Genomic DNA, 12,555 nt, shown 5'->3' on the forward strand with positions numbered 1-12,555 from the left:
CAGGGTGCAGGTCATGATGTTGTCCTGGTTCATCTCATGGTGCAGCAGGAAATACAGTCGAGAGGTGATGGTCTGATATCACTTCCCTAGCTGCTGGCACCAGTCAGTGGTTTAATCAGAAAGAACCCCCTTCTGAACCACTCATAGTCTGTCGTGTTTCTTTGTTGAATTAAGGCACTTCCTTGTAATAGGTAAAGGGGCTCATACCTTTCTACAGAGAAGAATCTGTCTTACTAAAGCGGCTTAAGTGTTAGCCAGAAAAAGCAGGCTTCTCCCTTGCACAGAGCCAATGCATGCAGCCTTGGTTTGGGAGGATCACTGAGCATTTTCTTGGAAAAGTGCCTTCGTTGACAGTGGGTGGTGGATTTTACCATATATCAAATATGTGCCTCGAAGATGTTAACGCGAATAAAGCATCTCCAGAACAAACAACTTGCAGCAGAGAGAAACTGACCTTGCAGGCACATCACGGTTTACAATGGCGGGGATATCATCCAACCTAGGTCCAGGAGTGCAAACATTCCACATTTTCAGGAAAATAAATATATAACCGATTCACCGTTTAGATTTACCACATGCAAATCAGCCACATGTAGATATCTTGAAAATGAGACATGGCTCCAGCCCTTGTGGACCAATGTAGAACACCTATTTCTTACAGACCTGTACAATCAGGAAACACTGGGGAAAAGCAGTGTGGACATTGGAAGATAAAGGGAGGTAAACCTCAAAAATATTATGTAGTTGAAATTCATCCATTGTAAACAGCAGTCGTCGATCAAACCTAGAAGTGAACAAAAAAGTCCCATAATGACAAAATCACTCGAAGACAACACATGAAAGATGTCTGCTGCTCTCTCTTTACCACTGAAGCTCATTAAAGGGTCTTATTCCAAGTGAGCTTTCAGGTTACATAAACTGATGCACTGCAATTTTTATTCAAATATGGTTGAGCATTTCAAAGGAAATCAGAAAATGGCTTAATATGTAAAGTTTGTTTTATTACATTTTTCTTTAAACTGTATATCAAAAATAATGATGGGGCCAGATATTTACATACACATTTAAAGTACCAATTTATCAGTTTACAATTCTGCATCTTAGAAACGAAACAAATATATAGTGTATGCTTCATTACTGACAAACCAGGCTGAAACATGTTTTCTCTTTATCAAACAGAAAATAAAATACGTTACAGAGTAAAACATACCTCATGAGTTTAGTCAATTCTAAAAAAGAAGTTTACATCCCCACATTAAATTGCAGCAAACCTAAAAACAAAACTACACAAAACAAAAAGGTAATAATGTGGAGGCTAATATGTATTGCATTTCAGTAAATATGTGCCACCAGTTTTCTCAGTGAAGTGTACTAGCATGTATAATGGAACTGTAAATGGTTTACCTAGCAACATATTGGTCCTCACCCAGAAAAGAAAACTGGTTATTTGAAAGGAACTCTTTTTTTTCCACATTAGGAAATATCAGTTCAAATGAAAGATATTGCTTTGGGACTAAGATCACTCTTGAAAGCAAACCAAAGAAAGAAGGATTCATGGCCTAATTTAAGAAGAACAAATCTTGCTGAAGGTTTGTCATGTTCTGTGCCTCTGGGTAATTATTAAATAGATACACTTAGGGCAAGGGGTTACATTTGTGCAGTGAGAACACATCAGAGCACAAACACAACTGAGGCACATTAAAATAAGACGTCATCATACAGAATCCTTTTTACAAATGATATATGATATAATCTTGAGAATCCTAAACTATACATTATCAAATCTGTGTTTTATTATGCAGCAAGTGGCAAATAACTTCTTCCTCATATATGCTATTAATTTCACCGAAAGTGTGCAGATTCAGACTGGCAAAAGACCCGGGGTTTGAAGAGGAAAGAAACCGCTTTGCCCAGTAACAGATGTAGCTCGGCCTGTTACTGATTATTGGAGGGATTGTGATTGAGCTCAAAGATAGGCTAATATGTTTAGGCCAATGAAAGCTTTTGTCTCCTCCCTACGCATCTCATCAACACTGATCTACAAGGTCAATACAAGCAACACCACTAACAGAACTTAAATCAAATCTTCAAAATACCCAACACTCAACGCTTCCAATGTGGTAGGTCCTCATCTATAAAACCTTTTTTTAATATTCATGTCTCTGAGGCAAGGTGACCAACAGACTGAATTGTTGATTTCACAAGTCTAGACCTGCACATTACCCCCCCCCCCCCTCCCCAAATAGAACTGCAAGATCATCATTGCCAAAGGCATCACAACCATCACAATGTCCATTTTCCTGAAGTCCAGTTTTCATAACATTTTCTGTAGCACACCACAGATACACTGAGATCTAGTCAAGAATAAACTACTGGTTCGTATCAATCAGGGTCAGAATGGCCTATAGGGCAATCTGGCAGTGCCCGAAGGGCTGGTCTCACTGATCAGTGTATGGGCTATGTTGTTTTTGGCTATTTGTTGGCCAGTTTTATGGCCAGATGGGCTGGTTTTTACTAACATTGCCTGCAGCAAGCACAAATACATACTGTCTCTTATACCTAGCTAAACACATTTTTACAAGTTTGAAACTGCCCTGATTTGCAAATGTGGGCCACTTTTAGTTTGGTTCCCGGGCCTAATTTCTGTTCCAGTCTGACCCTGAATTCAATATGATGCATATTCATTTTCCATTATCGTTCGCTTTAGGCTTTCTGTACTGCGCTACTAACCACTCACAGTGGGGTGCCTGCTTTAATACATCTCACATGTCAATCTAATCTGTCTAGTATTAAGAAACTAAATTGCTTTGCTCCACACACTTCTACTGAAAAATGTTTCACTCATAATCCTTTACTAGAAAGCCACACGTAGTATAAAAACACTAGCATTACATATCGGCCATATATACAGTATTATTATATGAGTTAATAGATCTGGCAGCACTTAAGCAAGTAAAAGTGAAAAGTCTCAACCTAAGCCTTCTTACTAGGGCTGTGTGATGTTTCATAGTTTTCCTCAACAAACTTTGTGAAGAGTTCTTCATAAACTTAATAACTGAGAAGACTAAACTGTGGGAAGAGAAATCCCCACCCCCAATTTTTTTTAAAGAAATAAATCTGAGGAAAAACGATTTTTTAGTAGAAGAATTTGCTCTAAAAATATTATAGCTTGAAAATTCATACTCAACGTTCTGTAAGGAACTCTAAACTTTGCAATACTTGCAAAGTGAAAGTTAGTAAACTTTGTGGTTCATTAACTGTCATATTTATGACAAAAAACAGGGTGACAATTGCTATAAGTCACTGCATCACAGTGACTGAATCTAGAAGTCATCCACCATTTCTCAGCAGGTTCATGGTAGACAATGCTGCACTGGGTTTTCAGGTTAAAATGACTATTTCCACCTACTTGAGCAAAATCCTCTAATACAATTGATAGACAGCACACTACAGCAATACCCTTATTTCCATGTTGAGGTTTGCTCGTTGTAAAACCTATATAAAATCATGGATTTTTTTGCAAAACGCTAAGCTCATCAACTTGAATTTCCAAAGTCTACCTTTTAGCACTCTCCCACTGCAGGGCAGCAATTACCATATGGCATTACACATACTCACTATTTCATTACATCGATCTTCAGCAGAAAGAAATGGTTAAAGGATAAGCCCATATGTTTAAAACATGAAACAATGTAAGAGGCTTTTTGTCGTCAACTACAAAATTAAGGGCCATATGTGCGAAGCATTTTTCCGGTCACAAACTGGTCGAATCACAGAATTGGCCCGTTTGCAACCGGAAAAAGGCTGTTTGGAATGTACAAAGCTCAAACTGCGATTCAGCAACTTGGTACTGAATTGCAATTCGGGTTTTGGGATTCGGTATTTGGAATGGGCGTGTTTAGGCCATCCATTCCAAATACCAAATCGCATTGGTATGTACAAATGTTTTGTGGCTAAAATGCGATCGCAAAACATTCACATTTTACCACCAACCCAAAGTTGGTGGTAATGCATTCACAAATTAAAAGGGGTCCCCATTGGACCCCTTCCGCTTTGTGAATCTTGGGGAAAACATTTTTTAAGAGCAGGCAGTGGTCCCAAACGCATCCAGTTCTTTAAGGAAAATGGGTTGCATTTCAACAACAACAAAAAACCTTTATTAAATGCAATCAAAGACAAGGTGGTCTACTGGCCTCAGCAGGCCACCATCCCTTTGATGGCTACGATTCCTAATGGGTCTCAAACTGGGACCTACCTCATTAATATTCTTGAGACATGTCCATTTGTGACCCAATTGAAATCACAGGTTTGAAACAAAATGTTTCATACATAAGGAATAGCAATTTCCAAATAGCGATTTGGATGAAAACGCTATTTGGAAATCGCTATTCCTATTCTATATACATAGGACCCAAAATGATTTGCCATGTCACACCTGTTGTAATGTGTGGACACAGCCTAACAGGGTTACTCCATTTCTGCAATTACAGGAAATCCAACAGATAACTGGATCTCATTCATTCTATTTTCTTTCCGTTCATAATTAAAGTTTACCACTTTCGTCCACTACTTAAACACCAAGTGCCTAGTCTTAGTGTTTTAAACTGGTGTACATGGATTGGGACTAGGTGGGTCACAGCAGAACAAAAATCATAGTGGCCTATCCACCTTTTTTTAAAATAGAAAAAATAATAATAAGATAAACCTAAATGAAATAAGACCGTATTTAATTTCCTGCATTGCATCGAAAGAGAAAGTGCAATTTGCTTCCCTACAATGGAAGAAAAAGGCATCCTGTAAGAGGCCTTGGGAGATAAGGCGTATACTCAGCAAAGTGTGCTCTCTTCCTTTATAAATATATAACTATGTATTTGAACATTGGTTGCCTTCCCATTTATGGTTGCTTATAGAAACGTTATGTATATAAAAAAAATCCATTTAACAAACAAAAGATATGCATTTAAATATGGTGTCCACTGTATAACTTGAAAAAAAGCACTTAGTGCTTCTTGGCTTTCGTATGCGAGTGAAGGCTAGGCTTGTAAAAGACAGTGAAGGCACTTGATGGACAGTACAACAAGGAGAACTATGAAAATATATGTTTTTTCTGGGTTTGACTTTAGTCCTTCTTTTGAGGAAAAATGTCCAAGACAAAGACAGGAATAAGGAATCCAAACAAAATATCATACAATATGAAAAGGATGACATATAGGGTTCACCTAAAATCTATTTGTTTTTTAGAACTCAGACGCTAATAATTTCAATGGAAGTATCAAAGCAAAGGTCTTTGTGGAATCCGAAAGTCAAGTGTCGGAGGGGTCTCATGCAGGTGACGTTTAGCCGGACGTGTAGAAGTACTTGGTCTTGACATTGCCCAGTAGTTCGTCTTCGTACCTGGGAAGGCAGCAGAAAAAGATGGCACAGCCAAACATGACGATGGTGCTCCCCCAGCCGAACCCATAGGTCCAGCTGTACATGTACTTGTCGGGGCTATTTGCCAGCTCCTCCGTAAATCGGACCGGGTAAATGATCAGTGCGATGATCTGGAGTATCACTGCAAGAACACAAAGGGAACAGGGAGAGGCAAAATTGTGAATGGTTGTAGATTGTTCATAGATTTCCCTAAAGTAGAATCAATCCATGCAATCTGCCTATACTCGCATTCCATCACTAACCACCTTTTATGCATTGAGCTCCACTTTCCAAACATTACACAAATGTAAAAGATGTGCAATGGACAATGCTGCCAAATTTGGCACTTTCAGCCTGTCCTGGCTTTATAGTCAATATCTCTTGACTCTGGGACTTGAAGTATGCTAAAAAGCTAGGACCGGCTGAAGGTGTCACACATGACACTGAGCTACATGTGCAACATTTTTTTTTTTTTTTAAATATTAAAGCGGGCACTAGCTGCAGAAATATTTACATGGACTTGATCTGGTGGAAGCTATGAAATCCTAAAAACTTCAATAAGTTTCAGGAATGGCAGGTGACAATTCTGAATACGAGTTAGCTGCTGAAATCCACAAATCTTACCAGTTTGAATAGCCTCAATTTCAGTTCATCCAAAAACATGGTGGTTCTAGGAGAACTAGTAGACCTAATTCTCCAACACAACAACAACTATCATAAATGCAGTGCCACCACCCCCTTTCTCTGCAACTGACTGGATGTCATCCATACGTTACTACCAGAATACAGCATTTGCACCCTCCCACCCAGCACTGAATGTCTTCTGTACCTGGACCAACATTTACACTTCACTGATCAGAACTTCTCTCAAAAAATATCTACACAGACAGCCATCACACTATCAATTATCCGGAGTCTTTCACAGGTCTCTACACTCTGGCACCTGCTTCGTGCTGCAAAGTGGCATCTACGGTGCCCTTAATTATCAAGGATTCACTGACGCCAGGCCATCTTTTTCAATTTGCTCAGTCTCTCTTCTTTCCTTCTTCAAAGTTCTATAATATATATTATTCACTAAGATCATTACATATCTTGTCTATTACCATCTCCAGACGCCTACAATTGGGGTTTTGTAAACTTCTGTCTATTGAAACTTCCTGATCATTTGTCTCCATATTTTATCACCTCAGTCTATCAAACCATCTGTTCTCTCTTCTCATCCAACTAAATTACCTCTACATGGCCTCTGACAAAGTCAACACAGCATCCTTCACATCATTATGTCAAGCCTGGAAATTACTGGAACACTACTCTTCTTGTTTCCCTCTAGCTTAGCCACCTCAACAGGCAGTGTTCATGAGTTTGTCTCTACTTAGCCATCACCCCACCAATAGGCCGCAGACAGCAAGCAAAAAGAAATATCCTCCTCAATTCCACCTTGTATACAACATTCTCATTTGGATACTCTTGATGCAAACTCTGACCTGTTAAAGAAAAATGTGTCCAATACTTCACATGGAATTTCAATGCTTCATTGCACTCCCCCCCCCCCCCCCCCCTTGCTAGCAAACTGGGAAACAGCAAAGTCCAAATATTTACCTTCATCATCGCCACCACAACAGCGGGATTTGCTATCACACCTCTAACACCTGGAGAACACAGTCCAACCTCCCGTTCCACTAGGCTAATTCACTCATTGACACACTTGAAATCAAGCTAGGCGTATGCAACAATGCCTGTAACCATTCTAGGCTCTGCAGAAAGTCTTCACACGTGCCCCTTGCATCTTACCAAGATTTACACCCACATACCCCAAAAGCCACTAAACCAGTAGACTTATAGCTCTTTACTTCATTCTAGTATACTGATGATCAATCTACTGCCAACTCTAACAAATACTCTCCAGTACACTTCCAAACAATCCCAGTGTCCTCTCACAAAACTGCTTCATGACTCCGAGCATACCTGTGCCTGATTCGGAATCATTTACCGTACCCTTCCTGCGCTGCTAGACTAGGATACATTCTACCTCACAAGGCACCATACTGTAATCCGAGTAGGGAAGAGAGAGCCAACGGAATTCATACATTTGTCTCCAGCGTTAATTTGAAAACCTTTTGGGACATTTTGGAGATTGCATGCTCCCAAATAGTGGTAAACCTGCTGCTGGTTTTGTTTGGACCGCATGCCCGGTTGGATCCAACAATAACCTCAAGTGTTAAAAGACTCCTCTTTTACATGATGTTGCTTGCTAGGAGAGAGATTTGAATGAACTGGCTGTTGGCAACCCCTCCCACGTTGTGTAGGTGGCAGAAGGCAGTAGATAAAGTATGAGGAGTGTTCTGGACTGCAGCAAGAATAGCAGGAGAACAGTACTGTTATGGTCAAATTATACAGTATGGAGAGGGTAATCCAACTCTCAGTCAAGTGATTCAGAGAGGAAACAGTTGTAGAGGGTTTTCTTTCCTCTGCACTGGTCTACTCGGCAGCAATGCCTCAGATGGCAAACGGACACCTCTTAGGTTATGATCCATTTTACCTCAAGGCGAATGAAGACAAAAGATTTGTTTTACACAGGATATATTCTACCTTACTTTTGTTACCTCCATGGACAACTTAAAGGAGCTCTCAGAAATACTGCATTCAAATAGAGAGGATTCCTCAGCATGAATCAACACATCCAAATTATGCACAAACCACACTCTAGAGAATTACTCCTTTGCTTTTAACGTCATGGACTCTTCGGGACAGTTCAACCAAATTATGCATCAAACACAATCTGGTGTATTAACCCTGTGCGTTCACCTTCATAAACTCTTCGTCAAATGTGGTCCCTCCTACCACTGCCTGATTTTACTAGGAACTGCCATGCTACAAGTGTCCTTTGTGTAGCGATTCTTGTTAAAGAGTTAGTCTACACAAAAATCTATTCAACCACCAACCGAGGAAGCCGCTGTCAAAACTGCACAACTCTAATCCTCCATATAAAACTAAAATTGATCAATATTATTGCCCGACAACCCGTAATACTCTTGTAACGCTAGCATTTGTTTCACTTAAGCAATAACTACACCAGAAATAAAAAACTGATACACGTTTATGGCACAAATGTAAATCGAAGGCAGAGTTCGTAGATCCAACAGTATTTTCCTTCAATGAATAAAGTTATGAAAAGGGGCAGTCACCACTTCGTTTTCAACAAGCTGGAAAAAAAAGCCAAAGTCACATTTACTTCCGTCGATTGATGTAATGCGATAAACCTGCTTGGCCATACCCGTTGGAGTCTATGAATAACAAAACAACTTGCAATCGGATACCCTGAGTAACTATTTATTTCCTATGCTAGTTTTACAATTTTGACAAGGTTAGAGATACTAAGAGACTACTAATAGTAACAAAGGCAAAGAACATTTCCCACAGATATTCATGAAAGGATCTCATGTAACACAAGTCTTACCAGCAAGGAAGAGCAGGCCTCCAATGACTCTCAGAAGTCCAATATTTGGCACACAAAGTCCTACGAAGGAGAGGAGGAAGCAGAGGATCAGGATGATGAAGCCGATGATCAACAGGGCGGCCGTGGCTTTTCCCCAAGCTGAAAAAAACAGAAAACTCATTCAAGCAAACAGAAAATAAATAACATTAGTCCATAATCTCAATCAAGATTATAGGCCACAGGTGTTCAACTTTGTTCCACTAAAACCAGAAGTAGCCTATATTTTCTGTGTAGCCACAGTAAATAGATGTACATACAATCCTTTTAACAGGAATCATTTACACAGTAATTAGTGCTGACAAATGGCATAGGACAGGGCTAATGGTTGTAGGCGCTTTAGTCCTGCATATGTTTACTTGGCATACGTTTGTAATTTAACATTATATAGCGTGAATGTGGCCCATAGGCATTAGCGTGCTTTACAACAGAAGCAGACTATATTACACTTCTTGTATCCAGAGGGAGATTAAGTGATTTGGCTAGAATCACAGAACGCGGAGCAGACACTAGGATTCGAACCTGGTTCGCCAAGTTCCAAAGTCAGCAGCTCTAGCCACTGCGCCACATCTCCTCCTCTGTCAACATACACTGCACGTGGAAGCATTTACACTCACTCCTTCCTCCTGGAACTGTGGTAAAACCTCGAAATATGCGCTACGAAAGGGGATGTTTAAGCTAAAGAAAAAAGTAAACATAACACCTGAAATGCCCCTTGCTGAGTAACTTGTACCGCCAGCGAAAAAGTGGAAAGCCCCCAACACTTAAATATGTGGATCTTTTGTAGTGGCAAGTTGATTAAACCTGCACAACATTTTACAGTGTAACAAATGGAGCCATATAACAGAGTTCCAAAAGCGAGCCATACAATGCATGCCTTAAAAGATATCGGTTTAGAGTGCTGGCAGAGAAGGTTTTCTGTGTAACTGCTCAGAATTAATACTAAATCTTCACCTGGTATTTTGCCTGGAAAAAGTGGTTTACAAGAACCCAGTCACCATTCCACCAGTTTACACGAGGAAACTCCAACATGAGACCACAGGTATTAAAAGCACCAAGTCTAATAACACTTTCTGAGCACCCAAGTTAAAATCGATTGTGCGAAATAAAATAAAAACTGCAGGTGTAAATGCCATACCCAGATTTACAGAATTTGAATTTACAGGCATTTACACGCACAAAATGACTGAGAAACTAGAAAATATGGTAGATTTATTTTCCAGTCAAAGGTTTAGTGTCAGAAATATCTTCATAAGTGCTCTTAGGGTAGGGAAAAGGGAGTGGGCACTGGGAAAGTAGAGAAGTCGGTGGATACAGACAAATATTCCCAAAGGTTTTCCACATCCAATTTGTACACTTAACTTTAGTACCAAAAAGGCTAAAGTAAGCATGCACATGGCTATAACTTATTTTTGTGAAATACTAAAATAGGGAATATCAGTCTGATGCTCCCATGAAGGTAAGGAAGCTGCATTTTGACAAACAATAGAAAACTTTTGTTTATGAAATCTTGATGATTTTCATCAAATAAATTCACCCGATTCAGTATCATATCCTGGATTCTCACCAAAACCTTTTACAAAATGTAACTAAGTGTAGGAGGAAACTGGCCAAAGAACAGTATATACATGTGCAAATCCCATTTTCTGCAAATGAGATTTCCAAATAGTGAAGTGACTAATATCATGAATACAATTTGGTCTTGACTGCAGTCTGAAAATAATTGTTGAGCAGTTATGCCATTGTAGAGGGTCTTAATATTTATTAGCTCGCAAGCAATGACGGAGGAAACGGATACAGTATTTTTTGTGAAATGTTGATGTTCTTGTTGGGGAGTGAAAGCTAACATGATGGGAATATCATACTAAAAACATGGCAAGTAACGACTAACAATGATTTCATCATCAGCAACTCTGGATGAAAACTGTGCTTGGCTAGGGTTTGTAGTAAGTTCCCAGACCAGCTTTGCTTTGCGTGACAGACGATGCCATCATTATGTGAACTGTAAACCTACAATACGGGGAGGAACTTTGTACGGTGGACAATATCATTTTGTGTCTTACAACCATACGCTGGAACAGAGGAGTTGGAGGGGTGCGATTGAAGATATGAACAACATCTTTCAAGGACATGCACATTTGGGAATTTATGTTTCACCATTTCCATCCTTGCTATAAAGGCTTTAGCCCTCAACAATCAATGAATTCATCTTCATCCGGCTGTAAAATAGTCATAAAAGCAGACAATATAATAGACACTGTGCAAAAGAGGGCAAACACACCATGTTTCATAAGCCATAAAATATTAAAATACATAAAACCTAATAAAAAGTAAATCTTCCACCAGTGTGTTCCTAGAGGATACAGCAGCTTGAAGAAACTAAGCTACACAGCAGCAGGATTCGTCAACAGTCCGAGTGCGTAAAAAACGATTTGCCAGCGTGCAAGACCGTATCTTTCTAGATCTCATAAGGGGCATAAGAAATTTTCTTGTATATAGCACATAAATACCACAAAAAAGTGAAAGTACAGCATAGTTGATTTGGACTGGTTATTGCATGGGCATGTCCTTAGATCAAGCTCATGTTGATGCCCAAATGGGGAGCATAAAACATATTTTATTGTACCAGCCCTGAAACTAAACAGCAAAAACGGTACCAAACTCCTATTTGTATTCCACAAATAGTCCGAGCGAGACTCTCCTAAATTAAAATGCACGTAGTCTAAAACACTTGTTTTCTTACTCTCTGCCCGCAGTCTGTCTGTTGCAGCTTTTTGCAATAATAATTAATTCACTTGCTTCGTGCAAGCACCGGTCTGTGGCCCTCAATCCAGAAACATATCTATTTGGCCTACGCCTTCCATTTTTACGTAGTCCTCAAGAACACTGGAGTCAGATGCTTGCTAGCAAGACGCCAAACTTCGTGTTTTCCCCCTGCAGTGTTAGCTCGGCCCGTTCCAAAGTTAGTTACATTTTTAGACGTATGTTAAGGGTACTTGCTTATTGTCATCATCACGAGATGGTGGTAAGTTCTGTTCTCAGCTGTATGATTAGACAACACATTATTCACTTCAGTGGATCGACCACATTTCAGGCATGAAGTATGGGAAGCAATGCATAACTATATTTCATTTGCTTTAGCGTGTTAAGGGGCTTCACTTACGATTGTGAAATGAACCCCGAAGTGATCCTAACTAGCATGAGTCACTTACAGCGGGCGGACTTTAATGGATTTGATGGAGAAAACAAATGTATGGTCCTTAAACATTGCTGAAAGCTATACTTAAGGAGGTGGGCTCAAATATATTTGTGTCCTGTGTTTCTATCATTGTATGGAATTTTCTAGCACAAGGGTCTCTGAAAGTTTGCAGGAACCAGGAGGGTATGAGGTGAGAGTAGCCGGTTCCTACTTGCAGCCTATATTAATTGGGTCTGTGAGGGTTGACTCAAGGGACGCACTGGTAGATCAGTAGCAGTTTAACCTGAAGAAGGGAGGCATCCCGAAATGTTATCCATATGCCACATTGATTAGGGTTAGTCGACCGACTGCGCCTTTAAATCTTTGTTAAGCGACATATGGGTTTTACAGAATTGGCAGAAGGTTTTTGAGCAAATACGACTTGGAAAAACAGACGCAAGTGAAGATGCCA

At 39.8% G+C, this 12,555-nt stretch overlaps 1 protein-coding gene across 2 annotated transcripts in view; it reads right to left on the reverse strand.

The window, feature by feature from the left end:
* Positions 1–980: 980 nt before the first annotated feature.
* PERP (p53 apoptosis effector related to PMP22) overlaps positions 981–12,555 on the reverse strand; it is a 49,937-nt gene continuing 38,362 nt past the window's right edge. For both annotated transcript variants that reach the window (XM_085612421.1, XM_085612420.1), the window contains exons 2-3: positions 8,870–9,007; positions 981–5,554 (exon numbers count right to left, since the gene is read on the reverse strand). In XM_085612421.1, coding sequence (XP_085468547.1) covers positions 5,337–5,554; positions 8,870–9,007 — 356 coding nt within the window. In that variant the 3' untranslated portion in view covers positions 981–5,336. The remainder of the gene's footprint in view (positions 5,555–8,869; positions 9,008–12,555) is intronic.

Source organism: Triturus cristatus, chromosome 6 (assembly GCF_964204655.1).
Source record: "Triturus cristatus chromosome 6, aTriCri1.1, whole genome shotgun sequence".
Lineage (NCBI taxonomy): Eukaryota > Metazoa > Chordata > Amphibia > Caudata > Salamandridae > Triturus > Triturus cristatus.